The sequence below is a fragment of the Saccopteryx leptura genome, chromosome 12 (genome assembly GCF_036850995.1).
Source record: "Saccopteryx leptura isolate mSacLep1 chromosome 12, mSacLep1_pri_phased_curated, whole genome shotgun sequence".
NCBI lineage: Eukaryota > Metazoa > Chordata > Mammalia > Chiroptera > Emballonuridae > Saccopteryx > Saccopteryx leptura.
The window spans coordinates 29,659,482-29,682,164 of NC_089514.1; the positions used below are offsets into that span (position 1 = coordinate 29,659,482).

General features: G+C 39.7%; 1 protein-coding gene across 1 annotated transcript in view; it reads left to right on the plus strand.

Moving 5' to 3' along the window:
* COL28A1 (collagen type XXVIII alpha 1 chain) overlaps window positions 1-22,683 on the plus strand; it is a 169,901-nt gene that overhangs the window by 14,148 nt on the left and 133,070 nt on the right. The window contains exons 4-11 of the mRNA XM_066353840.1: window positions 726-746; window positions 2,733-2,789; window positions 4,681-4,734; window positions 6,982-7,023; window positions 11,658-11,684; window positions 16,487-16,531; window positions 19,555-19,599; window positions 21,019-21,072. Coding sequence (XP_066209937.1) covers window positions 726-746; window positions 2,733-2,789; window positions 4,681-4,734; window positions 6,982-7,023; window positions 11,658-11,684; window positions 16,487-16,531; window positions 19,555-19,599; window positions 21,019-21,072 — 345 coding nt within the window. The remainder of the gene's footprint in view (window positions 1-725; window positions 747-2,732; window positions 2,790-4,680; window positions 4,735-6,981; window positions 7,024-11,657; window positions 11,685-16,486; window positions 16,532-19,554; window positions 19,600-21,018; window positions 21,073-22,683) is intronic.

Sequence of the window (22,683 nt, forward strand, 5' to 3'; positions counted from 1 at the left end):
GAAAAATAAAAGAAGAAAAAATACACAATTATTTATTCTGTCTAAGTCTTTGTAACTAAAAGTAAGAAATTTCTTCCTATGACTGATTAAGCTTGTAACCAAATTAAGCTTGTAGTCAGATCATACTGCTGACAAAGGAAATCAAAATAAGCATAGGATGCAATAGAATAAAGTGCAGAGAAAACAGAATAACTTTAATGTTAGTGCCCTTCATGTCCTGTTATTATATGGCTCAGAGTATAGGGAAGGGGTCTCAAACTCGTGGCCCGCCCACCAATTTTGTGCGGCCCACAGACTGGCCCACAGATTAATCCATGAAGTTTGATTAGTCTGTGGGCCGCACAAAATTGGTGGGCGGCCCACGGGCCGCATGCGGCCCGCCGAACAATTTTGTGCGGCCCACAGACTAATCCACGAACTACAGTTTCTGGTTGTTTTGTGACACTGAAAAGTGTTGCGTAACAGTTGCCTCTTGTAGACCTAGTGCGGCCCGCCGCCGAACGGCTGTAATCTTGCTCTGCGGCCCACATGCTGAGTTGAGTTTGAGACCCCTGTGGGTATTCCTTGTGTGGTTGGCTGATTGGCTTCATTGCTTCCACAAGGTTAAAAAGGCTGAATTGCTATTCTTGAAAATTGCATATCCCATAGGGAATAATTAAGACTAATGAGAAGTTGGAAGCAGAACCATGAATTGAGTTAATGTTTCATTCCTTTTTCCCTTCTAGGATGTCTTATTTGAAAAGAAGGTAAGTACCACTTGCTTTGATTACTATAAATTAATCTAAAAGCTCGTATTATCAAATCAGCATTATAATTCACATGAGAAGATAGGTGTGACTAAATAAAAATGCTTAACTATTCTTAAAAAGAAGCCACTCTATTTCTAGGTCACCATCTGATTTCTTTTAGGCCACCCTGTCTTCTGTAGTTGGAAAAGTGAGAAAAACAACAACCGTAATGTGATTTTACAAACTGACTTTAGGAACTAATGATAACCAAATGACACAGTTTTTGCTTAGTTTGGTATGACTTCCTTTATTCTAAGCATATCTCTGACACCAGCTACCAGGATCCTCCTCTTTGGGTGGTCTGCCTGGCTTTGGTCAGGGTTTGGCAGAGTGTTCTTGACTAAGAGGAGCTCAAAGTCGCCCCCTGCTGCCTGCTGGTTGACTTTAAACTCTTTCTTCCTGATGGTGGCAACCAGACCAACTAGCAAGGAAGCTGGCCAGTACTGATTGGACCGTACTTAGCACAATGGGTGACCATCAGCTTGCTGAGGACTCAGTACTGAACATGTGCTTCTTTTTTTTTCTTTTTTGCATTTTTCCGAAGCTGGAAACGGGGAGGCAGTCAGACAGACTCCCGCATTCACCCGACAGGGATACACTGGCATGCCCACCAGGGGGCGATGCTCTGCCCCTTTGGGGCGTTGCTCTGTTGCAACCAGAGCCATTCTAGCGCCTGAGGCAGAGGCCACAGAGCCATCCTCAGCGCCCGGGCCAACTTTGCTCCAATGGAGCCTTGGCTGCGGGAGGAGAAGAGAGAGACAGAGAGGAAGGAGAGGGGGAGGGGTGGAGAAGCAGATGGGCGCTTCTCCTGTGTGCCCTGGCCGGGAATTGAACCCGGGACTCCTGCACGCCAGGCCGACGCTCCACCACTGAGCCAACCGGCCAGGGCCTGAACATGTGCTTCTTAATGTAAAGAGTTTGGAACATCTGAACTTTGTTTGATAAACTGCTTATTTAACATAAAATATTTACACATAATAATTGCATAAAATAATAGGACTCAACCAAACTTTACAGAGCACAATTCATTGACTTATACATGATCAGATATACCATTATTTTATGTGCCATTACTAAAAAAAAAAAACCCCACTGGTGATTAAACTATAATACAGTGCCTTATTAATTATAATTTTTTCATTTTATCTTATGTGAAGAGTCCTTTTAGATTTATTTATATTTGGATTATATATAGATTGTAGTGATTTAGATATAGATATCTATTTTCTCACATATGAGAAAATATAAGCAAACTAAATTGGTTATTTCTAAAACTTCTTCACATTCAGAATCTGAATCTTCTGAACCACTTTTTGTTGCAGTCATTGATGTACTAGTTTTTCTGTAAAATACCGGTCTCTGTTCCATCAGAAGCGTTGGAGATAGAGCATTTCTTAAGAGCGCTCACATAGCGTCTCTAGAGTTTTCTTCTATTTTATTCTCTAGGTTTTGAAATGCAAATGCCGGAAAGAGCAACTTCATCGTGCTTGGGCTCGCTCTGATATCAGAGATGTTATAATAAGGAAAAGTGTGCACCTTAGATTTGATTAAATATGTTTTAAGCCAAATGTTTTTCTTTGCTGACTAAAAGAGTATTTGATATTTGTATATTACTGAACTTTGATGTGTTATATAAAAGAAACAGCAGAAATTCCAAGAGTCCATTGAAAATGTTTATCTTCCCCCTTTTGAAATAGCAACTAGATGTGATAGATGTAGGATAAGAAGTTTCTTTAATTTAACTATGGCAAAATTTAATAATATTTTATTAGCTGGTTCTTATTAAATCTGAGTTTTCCTAGAATTTAATAGGAAGAACAAAATCTCCGTAAACTGGCAAGGTAAAATTTCTTTCAGAGAGTGTTCCATTTAGTGGTGTCCGAAAGAAGATTTGGAAAGCTGTCTTTCGCTATGTGTTAATATTGTATTTTATTATTGATTCAGTGTGAACGTAAGACTTGTGAATGTGAGAAGGGCGATCCAGGTGACCCAGGGTCTCCGGTGAGTATATTTTTCCTTCAAACTTAGGGTCAAGTCAGGAAGTCTTAGCAATGATCACTCTACTCACACTTGAAAATCCAGGGCTATTTCCTGCTGTTGAAAAGCAGTTGCGTGTAAATAGCAGCAAAAAAAGAAATGCTCTTTCTCTCTTTTATTCCTAAAGGAATACCTTCTGTTCTTAGGAATACATCTGGGATTTTGCTGACCTGTACAAACATGGTTTAAAATGATAAAACTGTTCCCACAAAGGTTATTTCAGCATCACTTTTTATGTGGCAATTGGGGCCAGAATTTTTCAATATAGAAAGATATCATCCAAATCCTCAGTGTTTTAGGCAGAGCTTTATGTGCTCCATCTAGAAACCAGTGACACAGACCTCTCCCAAAGGTAACAAGAGCAATAGCACGTGGTCTTGCTTGGAGGAAAGTCTGGTCCGGAGCCCTTGGGGATTAGACTGAATTCTGTGATCTGGAGTGATAGCATAACTGAGGATGCTGACCATGTTTCTAACTAGATCATCAGAAAGCATCCATGCTGCTTTGTCAGTATTTCATTTATTTACATTCTTCCAAACTTTAGTGTGCAGAAGCACAGTGGAGATATTTTACAAAAATGCATGGATAAAAGTTTTGAACTGCCTGACCTGTGGTGGCGCAGTGGATAAAGCGTTGACCTAGAATGCTGAGGTCACCGGTTCAAAACCCTGTGCTTGCCTGGTCAAGACACATACAAGAAGCAACTACAATGAGTTGAGGCTTCCTGCTCCTCCATCTCCCCTTTCTCTTTCTCTCTCTCTCTCTCCTCTCTCTAGAAATCACTAAATAAAAATTTTTTAAAAAATTTTGAACTAATCTTTATATGTGGGAGATGGGAAGTGAAATGTGTACTGTGAACTTCTGAGACTATGACACGTTTTACCTTGAGACTTGAGTCCAGAACCTATACTTTTCTAACCCTTCCTACCAATCAAGGCATTAGAAAGTGGGGATGTTTGTCTTCTTTTCTTAAAAATACAAAGTTTGGTGGCACATTACATGATAATGAGGCAGCCAGTGAAAGCTGACTTTAGCTGAAGAAAAGGCTTAAACTTCTCTTCCTATAAAGTCTTTGTTTATACTTATTACACTAGAGGATTATCAGTGGAAGGTTTGCTTATGATATTCAATTATGTTTTAGAATAAACAGTAACAAAACTTGCAATTGCTGACAATGTTAGTCTATCAACATTATTAGAAGAGATGGTCTCATGTTTTCATAAGGATAGCCATACAACTATGTTATATAATATTTATTGGCTGCCCTCAAAACCAGTTCTCAGAAAAGTGAGCTTTTTGATGGTTTGAGAACAGGAAAATGAAGCACCTTTCTGGAATAGGATTTGGAGAATGACCTTCTTCCATTTTTTGAGAATGCCCCTTGGATATCAAGGAGGGAGAGACATTATCCTCTTTTGGATGATTCGCAGGGGTCCCCAAACTTTTTACACAGGGGGCCAGTTCACTGTCCCTCAGACCGTTGGAGGGCCGCTACATACAGCTCTCCTCTCACTGACCACCAATGAAAGAGGTGCCCCTTCTGGAAGTGCGGGGGGTGGGGGGAGAAGGGCGGTGGATAAATGGCCTCAGGGGGTCACATGCGTCCATAGGCCGTAGTTTGGGGACACCTGATAGAAAATCTGCCTATTCAAGACAAGGTAGCCTTCCTGATGTGTAAAAAAAGGAGAGAATAAGAGTGGACTCTCTTCTTGGTAGGTAAAGTTTTTTTTGTTTTGTTTTGTTTTTTTACAGTCTTCCCTCATTTTAGGAGATGAAGCTGATCAGAATTTATTGTCAGCTATAGAAAACTAATAGAATGACTGCTCAATCTAACCTTTTTTCCCTTTGCTGTCAGGGTACCCATGGAAACCCAGGTATCAAAGGTGAGCGAGGACCAAAAGGAAACCCGGTAAATAAATAAACAGATTTCCTTTAAACCAGTGTATCTTCTCCTAAATTTATTTAAAGACCCAAAATTAAAAAAAAACAAAAACAAAAACAGAGTATTGCAATGCCAAAAATCTGATGATTTCTGTGGAAAATACAGGATGTTCACTTCCTATATTACCTATGTGGCTTGTGTTAGCTTGGCTTGTGTGACTCAAATTCTGAGTAACATGACTATTGTAATTGATGTATTTAGGAAAACGTGGGATCCAATAAATAGAAACTTGTAATTAAAGAATGGTGTCTTAAATTAATTAGTATAATGTTCTATGAATTATTAAGACATGTTCCATATCAGATTGATATACACACTTATATTTTTTATGGACCTACTTTGTAGATAACTGGCCTACACTAATAATAGAAGAAAACACCAGATTGTCTCTAATGCTTCAGGCATTTCCACAGTTCTTCTCTTTGTGTACCCATCAAAAAAGTTCTAGATTATTTTTAATTTCTGTTCAGATCATTGGTGGGATGATGATATTCCAAGTTTTAGAGTGACTAAAGATATCACAAGATAGAAATTAGCCGATATACTAAGAGAAAATTTAGCAAAATTCCGCGTAATGAAAAATAATAATCAAAATAAAGAGAAATACATTAGGGAAATGTTTTCATCAAACATAAGGGACATTGGGTTAATTTCTGTAGTACATAAGGACAATAAAATGGATGAGAAAATATCAAGCTTCTAATAATTAAATAGTTAAAGGACACAAATAATTTTCAAGAGAGGAAATGCAACCAGTAAATACAGAAATAGAAAATCATTTAATTTCACTATATAATGAATAAAAGTTAAAATAGAGACACTGAGGTACCCTTTAATACTAATCTGTAGAAGCTCTGGAGTCCAGTGTGGTTGGATTGTATTTTGGGACAGGGAGGGGATTAGTTTTCCAGGTCACATAAATTGGTTTCAATTTTTTTTTCTTTCTTTTTTTTTTTTTTTTCTGAAGCTGGAAATGGGGAGAGACAGTCAGACAGACTCCCGCATGCGCCTGACCGGGATCCACCCGGCACGCCCACCAGGGGCGATGCTCTGCCCACCAGGGGGCGATGCTCTGCCCCTCCGGAGCGTCGCTCTGCCGCGACCAGAGCCACTCTAGCGCCTGGGGCAGAGGCCAAGGAGCCATCCCCAGCGCCCGGGCCATCTTTGCTCCAATGGAGCCTTGGCTGCGGGAGGGGAAGAGAGAGACAGAGAGGAAGGAGGGGGGGCGGTGGAGAAGCAAATGGGCACTTCTCCTGTGTGCACTGGCCGGGAATCGAACCCGGGTCCCCCGCACGCCAGGCCGACGCTCTACCGCTGAGCCAACTGGCCAGGGCCTGGTTTCAAATTTTAATAAAACATTTCTTTTTTATAACAGTTAACACAGCAATATTAAAATAATAATAACTAGTGATAGCAATATGGTGGTGAAACTGGTTTGCTCTTCATTGCAAAGGCAATGTGGCACATTTTGGAAAGCAATAAGGCACTACATAAAAGTCATTCAACTATTCAAAAAATTAACCCAATAATTCATTTCTGAGAGTATGTTTAGGGCGGTAATGAAAAATAGAATTTAGATGCATGAAAGCATTTTTGCCAATTGCATGTGTGTCAAAGAAAGGGAATTAGAGCATCTTTGAGTATCTTTGCAATACACGCACCTACAATGCACACACCCCTACATTCACTCATCTTATATGGGTTCAAATTCATGCCATCGGGTCTTCTTTTTGTTTTGTTAAATATCTGTTATAAGTCTATGTTCACATTTAATTTATTTGGCTTGTAATTTTGTGCCACATAATATATTTTCCTAAGTCGTGGTAAAATCAAGCAATCACTCTTCAAGACATTTTGGAAAACATTGCAGAGCCCGCTGGAGAAAAGCCAGAGTGGCTGGCTCCCAGTGGGTACAATGCTATATTTGAGAACAATGGCTGTGTTGTTAAACTGGGGAGCAAGACTCAGCCTAAACTGTGAAAATATACCTGGACTACGCCCCCTCTCCATCCGGCTCAACTCCAAAGGGCAAAGGCTATCTGAGCGGCTACTGTCTCCTCTAGATCGCATGGTGAAAATGCCAGTGGGGAAGGCCGAAGATTCTTTCCCCATTGGCTTAATTTATGAATCGGCGAATTCTGAATAATACATTTTATTGAACACTCAGTGTCTCTGCAGGGCTGTGGAATTCTGACTGTTGTTTTTTTGTGACAGGGTGATGCTCAAAAAGGAGAACCTGGAGAAAGAGGCCCAGGGGTAAGTACATAGCTGGAACGCCTTCCTCAGAAAGTAATCCAGGATGCTGAGCTTCTGTAATTGATCGTTTTGACCCCTGGAGTGCAAGTGCAAAAATGACTTATAGCTGCGTGTGCTGGTGTTGTCTGAGACGATCAGACAGACATGATCTCACAAGTGGAAATGTGAGAAGACAATACTCCGTTCGGCAGGTAGTGATAATGGGACAAGCGGTCAACCACATGACATTCCCCGATACTAAAGTTGACACTTGTGAAAGGCTCAGATTAGAAAAATATTTTGCTTTACTTCTTGTGATTTTTTTTTCCCCCAATGAAGAGGAAATTAAAATTCTGGGACCATTACAATTGCTTTTTTAAATCCAATTTTACAGACATAATAATAATAATAATAAAGAGAGATCATTCCAGTTGACTGATTATTCCTAAAATTAGAAGATAGCAGAGATTGTTTGAGAATAATTACAGAATATTTTTGTATTAGCATTTTTTGAGGGAAATTGCAGTAGTGTAGCAAATAGCAGAGATGTATACAGTGAACAAAAAAGGAAGCCATGTGACATTTCTCCCCTCAGTCTGTCTCTTTGGATGAAAACCCAAAACTTGGACCCAGAGATTTTAAAAACTGTTGTCTTGGTATTTTTTAATCAACTTCATGAAAAAGTCTGATAGAAGGCTTGATAATTTCAATGGAAATACATTCAGAAATTTGTGTTATTTATTAAGGAAACATTTCTTAGTTATCTTCTACATATAAAAGCATACTATTAAATGAAAATAAAATTAAGATCAGGCACTTATATATTTTTTGTTTGTTTGTTTGTTTGTTTTTTTCTGAAGCTGGAAACGGGGAGAGACAGTCAGACAGACTCCCGCATGCGCCCGACCGGGATCCACCCGGCACGCCCACCAGGGGCGACGCTCTGCCCACCAGGGGGCGATGCTCTGCCCCTCCGGGGCATCGCTCTGCCGCGACCAGAGCCACTCTAGCGCCTGGGGCAGAGGCAAGGAGCCATCCCCAGCGCCCGGGCCATCTTTGCTCCAATGGAGCCTTGACTGCAGGAGGGGAAGAGAGAGACAGAAAGGAAGGAGGGGGGGATGGAGAAGCAAATGGGCGCTTCTCCTATGTGCCCTGGCCGGGAATCAAACCCTGGTCCCCCGCACGCCAGGCCGACGCTCTACTGCTGAGCCAACCGGCCAGGGCTATTTTTTAAATGTTTATTACCTCAAAAGAGAGATATTTAAAATGGCTACTATATGAAACAGAGTGCCAAAATGTAGTGAAAGTTGTATGCACAAAGCATTATGAGAATTCAGAGACTGGAGTCGTCAGGGTAGGTTTTATGGGATGATCTCTGAAGGGTGTGGATTAGGACAGGAAAGGACAGAACAGGAAGGTCAAAGGAGACAGGCATTCCAGATGGAGAGGGCCGTGAGCAGCCCCCAGAGGGAAGGAAGTGTGTTGAGAAATGGTGAGACAGGGGCCTGAAGGGGAGTGTTGTCAGACACAGCGAAGGCCAGAGTGGGTGCTCTATGCCAGTTGAAAGGTCTGGGCTTCGCTAGGTGATGGGCACCCCCTCACACACTCCTCTCACCCCCCTGCTGAGATTTTAGATAAGGTATATATGTATATATGGTCCAAGAGCTATGTGTTTGGAAGATTAGTCTGGCATGGCTCTAAAGAGAAACTGAAGTGGCAATAAGCAAAAGGAAGAAGCATTTAGAAGGTTTGTTGCTGCAGCCTATGTGAGAAATAACAGGGACACCTGCTAACACTGCTTTGACCGGTATGAAAGCTACGAGCCACAGTGCTTACTGAGCAGTTGAAACACTGCTCGCCTGAATTGTGGTGTGCTTTCTAAATAAAACCACACTAAATTTTGATGACTTAATATTAAAATAATAGATGTAAACTATCTATTAATAATTTTTATATGATTACATGCTGAAATGACAGTGTTTTAAACCTATTGGGATAAATAAAATATATTATTAAAAATTAATCTCACCTGTTCATTGCTTTTTTTTTTTTTTTTACATTTTTCTTAAGTGAGAAGTGTAGAGGCAGAGAGACAGACTCTGGCATGTGCCCCAGCGGGGATCTACCCAGCAAGCCCTCTATGGGGCAATGCTCTGCCCATCTGGGGCTGTTGCTCTGTTTTACAGCAAACGAGCTATTTTAGCACCTGAAGCAAGGCCATGGGGCTATTCTCAGGGCCCAGAGCTAACTTGCTCTAACTGAGTCATGGCTGCAGGAGTGGGGAGGAGGGAGAGAGAGAGAGAGAGAGAGAGAGAGAGAGAGAGAAGGGAGAGGGGAGGGGTGGAGAAGCAGATGGTCACTTCTCCCGTGAGCCCTGACTGGAAATCGAACCCAGATGTCCATATGCCAGGCTGACACTGTACCACTGAGCCAACTGGCCAGGGCAGTTCATTGCTTTTTTAATGTGGCTATAAGGAAATTCAAAATTACACATGGAGCTCCCATTTTGGCCTCACATTATATTGGACAGAACTGGCTACAATGATGACAAAATAGAAAAGAAAAGGACATTGTGAGAACCATGAAAGGGAAGAAATGATAGGATGTGGTGATTAACTCTAACTTCTGCATTCAACAAATATTTATTGAGCACCTTATATATGTTAGGCCCTCTTTTAGGTGCTGGGGATATAAAAGTGAGCAAAGATGGATAGTCCCTGTTTCATACAGTGTTCTAGCAGGGGAGGCAGTAAATAGGCAAACGAATGAATGAATGAGAATTTCAGTCACGGAGAAGTGCTACAGAAATATAGAACAAGGTCATGAGGGTGTTCTAGGCAGAAAGTGTGGTAGGGTCAAAGGCTTGGAGGTGGGAACAAACTTGGCAGCCTCAGAAAATGGAGAGGAAGCCAGAACTTGGCGATGAATGTGGGAGATTCGGGCTAAAGAGGCTGGCAGGGGCTGATCCCACAGCGCCTGTTGGCCAGGCTAAGGAGAGTGAACGTAAAACTAGTGCAGCGAGAGCTGTAGGAGAATTTTAACTGGGTAGATTAAAGAAATATAAGGGACAAGTAGAGAGAAAAGATGATTATAAGCTCTTGGTTCAATGTGATTTGAAATATGATATCATTAATAGAAATTGGAAAGTCAGAAAGAATTTTGGCAGAGACCCACAAGTACAGTTTTGGATATTTTAAATTTGAATATTTTAAAAATAGTAATTAAGATGCCATGAAAAGAAGGAAGGAAGGAAGGAAGGAAGGAAGGAAGGAAGGAAGGAAGGAAGGAAGGAAGGAAGGAAAAGAAAAATAAATAAATGAAGCAGAGATCTCAGAAAGAAAAACCAGGGGAAAAAGAGATTGGTATACTATAAAAAGTAACATTCCTTTATTTTTGTAAAATGTGTTGGTTCCTTCCTAAATACAATTTTAACTTTTTTAGCATAAAGGAACGACAGAATTTTAAATACGGTTGTGTTGTAAGGGGTGGAAGAGACCCCAAGTTTCTGAAGATTGCAAGTCTAGCTTAAAGCACTGCTAACATGCACTGCTTTAATAAAGAACCCCAATTTAGTTGTTTATATGTGGTCCTTAATTTTAAGCACCAGGCTGAAAATTAAACCATTTATGTGAATGAGTATTTCCAAAAATGGATTAAATTGTAGCAATTGCGGACTTGTTCTATTTTTACCTTCCTTGTCCCAGGGACCACTCATTTGGGGAGAAGTGTTATTTCCTCCCTGAAGTTTTCCTTTTTACCTTTTGCACCAAAGTCATACACACAACAAAAATTTGTGGGCCGATTCCCATGTAACTGCAAGAAGTTTATCTAGTCCACTAGTTTCTCCAGCCCACTTAACATATGTCTTATAATCCTGTTTGCATACCTGAAAACCACAGTTGTATGAAGGAGACATGAAATCCTATTTAAAATAGACTTGCTGTGCTTAAAGCTGGTAACTTCCCAGTCCCTTTAATATTCAGTATTGTCTTACTCAAAGGGCTTACAGGCAGTGACGCAATGCAGAGAGTTATACAGGGTTCCCAAGAGTGACACAGAAGAGGAGTGGAAGCTCTGTGCTCGTATTTAGCATGAAATAAAATATAGTCACGTAAAGGTCACTGTCTCATTAGGGTTCCAAAATGAATCATTCATTTCCTTAATGTTTATATTCTAGACTGATTTTGAAAGGAAGACCATAAAGAATATAAATATTTATGTACATTTTAAAGGACATTACCCCAGCTCATTCCTAAGGCCAATTTCTCTGCCAGTCTCTTTGAAACATTCTCAGCTATGATAGTTGATGGTTTGAAAATCAACGTAACAATTCTGAAAGGACCGTTATAGGTCTTTGTCTACAATGAGGTTCAGTGTCTAGTCTTTCTTTCAGCTTCAGGCCAAAGGGGAAGAAATTGGGTTTGAAAAAATACTTGGAACTGAGAATAGAATGTAATAAAAGAAAAAATAGGTTCTTTCCTTCTCCCTAGTACATATACATTCCCGAAGTGCAAAGTGAAATACTCTATGTCTATATGGTCTTATTTTCCAAGACTACAGATGTGTTTTGTTATATGTTATAAATGAAAAACATCGAATACTGCCTCCAACTATGCCTTCTAATATCCTACTTTACTTTTTTTTTTTTTAATCAGGGAATTCCTGGGTACAAGGGTAAGAAGGTAAGTTGGTAACAACATATAGACCAGAATTCCAGGAAGAAAATCAGGAACGTCACTGTATTTATGTACTGAATAGAAGCAACTTTCCTTTATTTTTGTAAGTCCCGATGCCCTAATTCGTAAATATACTCTTCACTCTTTTGACACAAAATAATAATGTAACTTAAACTATAGATGTTTTTGTAAGGGGTTGAAGGTGCCCTGAGATTACTGAGATGGTATCTAGTCTTTCTGAACTCTGAAAACATAAATAGAGAACCTCAACTTAACAACCATGAAACACAGGTATCCAAAAGTTTCAATGTACAAACAGATGAAGAAATACTGCAATTAGTTTGTTGTTTTTGGTGTTTAACTTTCTATAAAACCTAGACACCCAGCCCCTCTTATGGGGAAAGAGGATTCACCCTGGTTAAGTAATGAAGAGTCACTGATTTCATTCAGTTAGGCATCTGGGTAGAGATTGTAGGGGGGCAGCAGATTTGATAAACAAACAGAAGGAATGGGTTGGTAGATTATTTGCAAATTACAAGTTAGGAAACTGATCAAACTAATTCAAAAGAAATTAACAAACTGGTTCAAAAGAAATAAACTAGCTGGACTGTGGCTCAGGAATCTGTGAGTGTTCAATGGCTCATTAATAAGTCTGCTACTCTCTGTTACCAGATTTCTCTCTGAAATATAAACATGTCCCCACAGCCATTCCGTCCCACAGGTGGTACATCCCTCGGACCCGGGCAAGAGGCTTACACTTTAGAGGGACTTGCTCTGGGCCTCCTCTGCCCCCCAACCCTGGAGCCAGGATTTGCAGGGCACGAGGTCTGTACCCCCGTGGCCTAGACCATGCTTTGGGGAACCAAGATTTCCAAAAGTCCCTCCAAAATGGTCTGAGCCTGCATTGAAGGCATACCCAAACCTCTCTCCTATGTCCCCACCTTCTTCCCGAGCCTGAGGGGAACCAAAGGGAAGCTCTTCGGTAGCATAGGATTGGGCCTCCTCGGCGGGGGCTTCGCTGCTGCCCGGGGCCCCTTCGCAGACACACTGGCGGCTCCTCGTGCTGTGGAAGCATCCGGAGGTGACGTAGGAGCTGTGCTCTAGGCTCGGGCTGTGCTCCTGCAGGGGCCTCTGAGGAATCCCAGAGTTCTTTTAACTTTTAATGTCTTCTGAAGGTGTATTTGTCAAGAAAGGAAGCTAGAACATGACTAGTTTATTAGCTTGATTTGTAACTTTTGACTAGTTAGACACATGGTGAGTGGGCCTCTGCTTGCGCTCATAATCCGGCCGGCAAATATCCCAGGTAAACTTTCACACAGGAAAAGAAATGCATCCTCAATCACTGCAAATGCTAGACCTCCAAGAGGAAGAGTGTAGGAAATACCATGATTTCGCCCTTGGCCATAAGAACCTGGGCAACACAATCTCTTGGAGTGTCATGTCATCACCCATATAGAACTGGATTAATACAGGCCTCCCTTATTTTCAGAGAATCAAATGAAATAATGGATGGGACACTATATTGTAAATAATTTGCTGGTCTGTAAATGTAAGGTGCTATTAGGAAGAGATAGGTAATAAACGATAATATGAAAAAGTTTAAGAGTCATGATTGCAAAACTGTACTATATATAGTTCCAGAAAAATCATGAATGCCCCCCACCCCATCTCGATTTATACAATAAGCTAACTACCAACATCGAGAAGATATATATATATATATATATATATGAAAATATCCACTTAAACTTCTGGGGAACTAGAGACCCACTGGAAGAGATCTCATTTGGAACGTACAAGCCGTCAGAGCAAAGTGACCCTGACCCGTGGACATTCCAACCATAATTTCAGCAGGAGCAGCAGCAGCAGCAGCAGAAGTAGAGGCTGGGAACAGAGCTAATCTGTTCATAGCTCTCTGAAGCCCTTGCTTGCTGGAACTGTGGGACTGTGGCCACTCCAAGGGATTAATGAGCCCCCACCAAAAAGGAAGATGCCTTTGTAGAGGCAAATAACATGAGTACAATCTTTTCATTGATGGAAACCAGCCCCCATCCCTAACCAATGCTGTGCCTCAGGACCCTATCGCTAATGAATCTGCCCGGACTAATGGAATATGAATTCTGGCCAAAATAATTTTGAGCATATTCATGGCACTTTTCTGCTTTATATTTTGGTGGTTGACTCACTTTATTCCCATCCAATATTATTAAATTAACTGCTTTCTAATTGATTCTTCAAGAGTGATTTTCCATTTGCATTCAGATATAAATGTGCAACTTGTTCTAAATGAAAGCTCAATGTCTCCTTGGTCCGTTTGACTCACTAGATGTGAAGAGAGAATAAAGTGCTTCTGAGCAGAGACATAGCTGGACCTAAGAATTGCACCTCCCTCTTTCCTGTTCCGATACCAGCATTAGCCGATGCAGCCCCCTAGAAAGAAGGGTTGAGTCAATGGAAAGAAACTTGCAGACTCTTATAGTGTGCTTTATTCAGCTTTGTGTGGCTAAGGAAGAACATGGACCTGAGAGTCTAACAGACTCAGCTTGTGGTCTTGGGCAAGTTACTTAATCTCTCTGAGCCTCATTTTCCTTATCTGTGAATGGAGATATATCTACCTTGCAAGACAGATGTGGGGATTAACAATAATATAAAGACTTTAGCACATACTTTGCATTCATACTTGGTAGTTACAATTGTGAGTTCCCTTCTTGGAGCAGCGCCATTTCAAAGTGTGGTCTGCAGAAGGCTAAAAATCTGTAAACCAGGTGGTGGTGCAGTGCATAGAGCATTGGTCTGGGATGCTGAGGACCCTAAGGTGGCTGGCTTGTGTGTGGGCTCACTAGCTTGAGTGCGGGGTTGCTGGCTTGTGTGTGGGATCATTGACATGACCCTATGGTCTCTGGCTTAAAGCCCAAGGTCACTGGCTTGAGCTCAAGGTTGCTGGCTTGTGCAAGGGGTTACTGCTAGAGCCCCCTGGTCATGGCACATATGAGAAAGTAATCAATGAACAACTAAGGTGAGTTGATGCTTCTCATCTCTCTTCCTATCTGTCCCTCCCTCTTGCTCACTTAAAAAAAATCTGTGAACTGTTTGTTGCTATTCTGTGATAAAATAAAGCTTGTACCAGAATATAAATTCACTATATCACTAAGGATACTGTTTAGTTCAGTTGACATTTATTTTTCATAGCATGACTTCCTTGAAGAAGAAAGCAGGGCTTTGAAATACATCTTAGTGTAAGTTCCTTATGTTGTGTATAGTGGCACATTGAGTGGCTTGTCCTTAGAGCAGCACAGAGGAGATAAATAAAGCAGCAGCAGAAGCAGAATCTAGTAGTGAGGGCGCTGGACCAGGAGTCATTGCCAACCATGGACATTTAAGTAAATCATTTATCTCTCCACTCAGTTGCCTTATCTTTTACCTTTTTTTTTTTTTTTTTGTATTTTTCTGAAGCCGGAAACGGGGAGAGACAGTCAGACAGACTCCCGCATGCGCCCGACCGGGATCCACCCGGCACGCCCACCAGGGGCGACGCTCTGCCCACCAGGGGGCGATGCTCTGCCCCTCTGGGGGCGTTGCTCTGTCGCGACCAGAGCCACTCCAGCGCCTGGGGCAGAGGCCAAGGAGCCATCCCCAGCGCCCGGGCCATCTTTGCTCCAATGGAGCCTCCCTGCGGGAGGGGAAGAGAGAGACAGAGAGGAAGGAGAGGGGGAGGGGTGGAGAAGCAAATGGGCGCTTCTCCTGTGTGCCCTGGCCAGGAATCGAACCCGGGACCTCTACACGCCAGGCCGACGCTCTACCACTTCAGTTGCCTTATCTTAAAAATATGAATTACTTTCTGAGGCTTACAATATATATATGAAAGCACTTTGAAATTCTAACATTAGTTGTTACTCCAATTGACTTACATTTTAGTTCAATTATTAGAAGTCTTGGTGGTTCTGTGCAACTTAACCTTTTTGAATCAACAAAATTTCAGACTGTAAAATCGGGCTAATAGTATCTACCTCAGAGAGTTGGTGTCAGATTAACTGAGGTAATTTCTGTAAAATAACATGAATAATAAACTAGGAAGCATAATTTATATGTTAGGTGGTTGTTTTTTTTCCACTAGTATTCCAGATAAGCAGAACAGAGAATGACGATGGGAAATGCATAGCAGGCTGGCCCCATACCCACTCTCTCTGACAGTAGACTTTGCTAATTCATCATGGCTCCTTTCCCTATTGAATCATGACATGGTTTCAGCGATTTCCCCTCACACTGTCTAGGCAAAAACTAATACTTGATCAGTGCTGGTACGGGGCTGGAGCATGGAGTTGTGGAAACAATAGGGGTTCTGACTAAGGGTAGACCTGGGTTCAGACCTTGATTCTTCATATTAACTCTATGGTGGAGAAAAGTTATCCCATTGAGTTTAAGTTTTTTCATCTATAATATAAGAATTGTAAAACTGATTTCACTGGGCTGTACTGTGGATTCAATTAAATCATACATATAAAGGGCATATAATATATGGTAGATGCTCAGTAGCCTTAGCTTCTTTCCTTTTAAGTTCATCCATCTCTTAAAAATGGCAAACCTCACTAGGTGATAATACTAATAATTCTGTCAAGGTAAAGATGACTCATGGATAAAACACTTTAGAGTTCAATGCCCAAACAACTGACAGGATTGGGGAGAAAACTGGGTAAAATCCATCAGAGTGCTTATGTCATAGATTCTGCTGGGAATCTTTAAAAAAAAAAAATCCTAACACTGAGTAACTGCCAATGTCTTCTTATTTATTTTGTTTACTTGTTTTTTAGGGTGTACGCGGAGAATGTGGTAAACCAGGAATAAAAGGTGACAAAGTAAGGAACATGTTTTTAAAATGCTAACAGCTGTGACACTTTGGGGCTGAGTTTCCTTTAAGAGGAAATTCCTGTTTCTATGATTCTGTTTTTATTTGTTTGTTTGTTTTGAACAAAGACCAGAGGGGTGGTTACCAGAAGGGAGGGAGTGGGGGATGGGTGTAAAGGGGAAGAGGAATATAGTCAACAGTATTGTGATAAGTTTATACAGTAACAGATGATGACTAGAATTAGTAAGGTGATTATGTTGTAAGGTAGAAAAATGTTGCATCATTATATTGTACACCTGAAATTAATATCACCAGTATGAGATTGTATACTAATATGAGATTGAATACTTATATATTTTTAAAAAAATGAAAGATTAAAAAAAGAAAAAGGAAATTACTGGGATGTATTATGTTGATCTTGCTACTGAAGTTGGAGAGTCATTAGCTCAATTTTCACATCAGGAAAACATGAAAGAGAAAACAAAGTCATATCTAACTTTAACTAATGGTTCCCCCAAATACCTTGCTTTTTTGGTACCCTAACCTCTGAGGCCAGGTCTACTGAATGTTGTGGTAAAAAGAATAATTTAACCAGCAAAAAGTCAATTCAAGCTCCAATTGGGAATAAGTAGAATTGCTTTCCAGATGTAAACACTGAGAACCAGCACTTTCCAAAGCGGAGTGAAGAACTCTATGAAAAAAGTTAATGAGATCATTATAAATACTGTGGCAGCACCAGATATAGATAGGGGTTTGAAACTGTAAATATAGCAAGACACAAACAATTGAGTAGTTATTTACCTTTTCTTTAAAAATAAATATGAATGAAGTATTTAAACTGGAGAGAATTATATTAAGGAGATCCTTAATGGACCAGAAATACATAGACAGTGTATTTGAATTATAATAATAAGGGATCAAAGAAAGCACACAGTAAAAGTAGTTTTTATTGCAGTTAAGAACTACTATATTAAGAACATGCCACCAAGATACCAAACTCTTTTATTAACTAAATTTTAATTATGGCAGAGAGTCAAGGAGAGAAAATGAAAAGAAAACGATAAGATAATGACAGTGGCCCATGTAACTAAATAAATTAAATAGCTTGAGACTTTCTGAGAGTTTTTAAACTGCTAGAGAATGAAAGGTCGGCTGGAACAGACACGTAGGCTTGGTAATTATTTCTGGGCAAAATGGAAAGTGTGATAATGAATGGGTTCTTCCCGAAAGGTAACTGAAAATGGGAGATGGACTTGGACTCAAAAATAAAGAAGGGAAGAAGGGACACACAAAGAAGAGAACAAAAATGAAAGTTAAATAACTGAGAAAACTATTTGAATTAAAAATGGCTGATAGAGTTAATATATTTTATTGAGTAAGATTCCAAGGATTATTAAATGCCCCATTATATTCTGTGCCAAAAAGAAAGAAAAAAAAATGGCCAATTATAAAGATGCAATTGAGCCTGGCCTGTGATGGCACAGTGGTCAGAACATTGACCTGGAATGCTGAGGTCGCTGGTTCGAAACCCTGAGCTAGCCTGGTCAAGGCACTTACAAGAAGCAAGCAATGAATAAAGTGAAGCAAATATGAGTTGATACTTCTCACTCCACTCACACACCTCTCTCTGTAAAATCAATAAATAAAATCTTTAAGTAAGTAAGTAAGTGTAAATAAATAAATAAATAAACAGTGGATTGCAAGATGTATCCCAATGTCAGAGATATAAAAATTTTAAAAATGCACATCTAGAGTCAAATAAAATATAATGTCCTTGACATAAAGAATTCACATAAATTCTTCATTCACATAAAAAAGTAAAACATACAAAGAACCTGAAAACCCAAGAGAGAAAATATAAATGGCTAATAAATAAGAAAATCCAATACATTAGCAATCAGATAAGTGAAATTAAAACATTAAAATATTATTTCAGCTATCAAATCAGGAAACACTAAAAGAATATATAATGCTCAGTGTTGATGGGGATTCTATAAGATGAAGATGTGCTTTTTCTGCTCGGGTGGTAAGAATGAAAATCTGAATAAACATTATGGGAAAAGTTCCACATTCTCTCCCCATAAATGGTGTGGGAGACAAAAGAAAGTGAGAGAGAATCTTAAATGTGCTTATTGTCTGTATCTGCATCAGGCAGAATCAGAAATTGGACAAAGATATCCACACAAAGATGTTCATAATAACATTATTTAAATAGTAACCACAGAAACAATTTAAATGTCCAAACTAGGGAAATGAGTAAGTAAATCACGACAGATTTATATTCTTGAACATTACTCAGTTTACTAAGAGTTATTAATGAAATGGGAGAATATTTTTAATACAACAGAAGACCAAATAAGTAGGATAAAAAATTGTATATACTTTCGATAAAAATTATTTGAAGAAAAATCCACTGGGAATAAAATTGGATGAAAATATGCTAACAGCAGTGTATAGGGACACATATTCAACAAAAGCAGAAAATAAGTGGAAATCTGAGAAAAGAGAGACTAGACTATATTATACTCTAATAAAAATAAATTTTAAAAAGATTCCTAGTTATGGAAATATTTTCTGTATTTCCATAGAGGAATGTTGAGTGTAAAGAGTGTTTTGCCAACGCTTCATGTCTTGAAGATGAACAAAAGAGCGATCTAGAAATCGGAGAAACTCACTAAATTAATTTAACTGACATTACCTTGTTGGAAGGGAACAATATTCCAACAAGTTTACTGCTTTCTAAGGAATCTTAAGAAATCCTTTACTTTGATCAAAATGTCTATATAGGCCAAGAATTTACAGCTAAAATTATGTTTTCATAGAGTTTGTTTACTAAAGGAAAGTGTGACACCCCGTCCCCCATTTGACTTGTTAATGAGAATCATTTGTTAACAATGAATATGGTGGCTTTGATGTTTGGATAACCAGGAAGACTGGCCATTACTGAGAACCTATTCCTTTCTCTTCCACCTAAAATTATTGCACTATGAAGACAGATATTTAGAGTGACTTACCATTAATTTTATTCCACAGGGATCCCCAGGGCCATATGGATTAAAAGGACCCAGAGGACTTCAGGTAAGGAGGCTAAAACCAAATCTAAGTCTGGACTAGACTCACCTAGGGAGCTTTTTAAAAACCCCTTTGCCCATTTGCACCCTCTACCGATTCAGTCAGAATGTCCGGGGATTGGAGCTAGGCATCAACATTTTTAAAGATCCCCAGGTGATTCCAATGTGCAACCAAATTTGGAAACCACTACCCTAATGCTTTAGTAACTAATTCAGGCCCCCTAAAGATAGGTACCAGCAGGGGAGTCTACTAAGTGAGCAGTTGAAGAAATAAAAGTTAAAAAAAAAAGTTAAAATCTAGGAAGACAGATGAAATCAAAGAAGTTAAAATCAGAATATAACTGTTTTTGCAGTGCTGCTATAATATAGTTGGAAGAGCTACACATTTTATCTATAATAAATCAGGGGTCCCCAAACTTTTTACACAGGGGGCCAGTTCACTGTCCCTCAGACCGTTGGAGGGCTGGACTATAAAAAAAACTATGAACAAATCCCTATGCACACTGCACAAATCTTATTTTAAAGTAATAAAATAAAATGGGAGCAAATACAATATTTAAAATAAAGAACAAGTAAATTTAAATCAACAAACTGACCAGTATTTCAATGGGAACCATGCTCCTCTCACTGACGACCAATGAAAGAGGTGCCCCTTCCGGAAGTGCGGCGGGGGCCGGATAAATGGACTCAGGGGGCCGCATGTGGCCCGCGGGCCATAGTTTGGGGACCCCTGATCTAAATTAAGCATTTATACTGTTTTGTCACTATAAATTGTTGATGCTTAATAACACGGAATGATTCTTTAAGGCATCTATTTAAGTTAGACATCTCCATGGATTTCAAAAAATAATTTGATTTTTTTCTAGTCTGCAAACTTGTGTCTTCTACAGTTATAATGGGGAGAGGGATGGTGTGTGTGTTGAGTTAATGGGGAAGAGTTAATTTCAGTGTTTCCAAGTTTACTGAAAATTATACCCAAGATATCCTAGACAGCATCTAGTTAAACATCAATTCCTTTGTTTTGGCCTGGAATTGTGTCAGGGTTGGGCAGGCACTCTGGTTATCACAGGGTCATTGGAAGCTCCAACTTTTAGTTATATATGCCTTAGATATATTTTTAAAGTTGTCTATTTGATATCTTTTTTAAAAAAAGAATCTAGTATAGGAATAAGGTTGAAAGCACAAGTTTAGAAACAAATTCCTCATTAATAAATGTTTGCTCTCAGCCTAAGAACTATTTTAGAAGCTGCTCATTGGGCACAAGGAACTTTATCTTATTCCATTTTTCAGTCCCATGTAACCACAAGTTAACTGAGTTATACAATCGGAATTCTAACTCTGGGATCTCTAGGGAAGCTAATGAATGATTCATTCTTGGAGGGCCTTTTGTACACAGGACTAATTCTTGGTTTTCATCTTGGAGCAGGGTATTAGTGGACCTCCGGGGGACCCAGGCCCGAAAGGCTTTCAAGGCAATAAGGTAATCCCATTCTTGGGTTAGAGACAGGCAAAGTGCCTTTCCCCTAGTGAGCTATGGTAATGTATGTTTTCATTAGGCAGAAGTCAATGGACTCTTTGAGGAAGTATCTTTGGAAATACAAAATAACCTGCAGGTATACACACAGAATCCTGTTTAAGTACATATAGGAAGTCATTGACTTAGCTTTATTGTTTATTAGTATATTATTCAAAGGGGCATTATTAAAAATGAGCCATTATCAGAACCTTTGCAGTGTTTCCTCTTTTACTTCTGCCCTTTAGTCATTATATGGCTCACTAGAAACTGATGAGTAGTAACAAGTAACTCAATTCAAAGACTCTGTTTTCCACATGTCATGCCAACCCAATGTACAGTTCATAGGGGAAGAGGATTTATAACTGTTTAACAAAAGAAGTCAAGCTTTTCTGTTTTTCAACAGAGGTATAACTGCAATCATCAGGACCATGCTTGTAATGTCATTCCACAGATACAGGCAAGACAGATACAGAGGGGTTGACTAAGAGCCCAACAGAACCCAAAGATGTTACAAGAGCGATCTGTGCCAGACCCTTTATACGGTTTTGTTTTCCAATGACAGTGGCTATTACCTTGCTGAAAACAAGCCTTCTCGTTCCTTTTTAATTTTCCTCAATGCTTAGTAAATTTCACAGATACAGTCAATACGCAATGAGTGAAACTGAATCAGTGACTGCAGAGCTGTGGAGTTAATGGCGGCAACAACAGCCGAAGGTGCTGTCTCCCGCAGACCCTAGATAAAGACAGTGTTTTGAAAGTGCTATTAAATTTAAGTTGTGAGGAGTAGTTGGGCTACTTGAGTGCTCTTTTTTCAGAGGAAAAGGAGTGAGGAGTCTAGTATTTTTAATGAGATAATGACAGTGTGTGATTCCCCAGGCCACTTTTAATTGGCAAATTAAAATAGAATGGGCTTTTCGGTAGGAGTGTGCTTAAGCTTCATCTGGGGAGAGTGGCTTTTCCAGTCCTTGCCTGTGATTAATTCTCTCTGGGGGGGAAAACGGCTCTTTTGAATACTGAATTTAAAAGTTTTATAAAATTGTTTCGGTTGTAGATAAAATTCTGCAGCAAGAAAAAATATATATATATTGACAGTCCGTGCTTATTGCTAGAATTCTTTGTTTACCTAAGACGATCATTTTCACATGTTTGTGAAAGAGAGGCTTAAAATCAGGGGTCAGGTTTGGAGTTTACAGCAGTAACAGAATTACAGAATTTTTGAGCCACAGGGGCTATTAGAGATCATACTGGTCTGAAGTTTTTATTTTGGAAAACGAGATATAAAGTTTGAAGAGCAAATAAATGGCTTTCTTGAGGCAAAGGCAGAGCCAGGCTTGTCAGCTCTGGAGGGCATCTGAAGATGCGCTGGGTTGGCAGCGGGGCAGGTGGCTTTGGGACATGGTTGGTGGTGGTCCTTAAAAAGATGCCATCAGTTGATCGCTTCTTTTTATGTCTCATACAATTACTACTTAGGTTTCTTTTTAAATAAATGTATTTCAACAAAATTTAGCTTTCATTCCCACCATGCAGTAATTCTTAGAATAAAGTCAAGTGCTTTGGGGAGCTCGCACTCTTCTG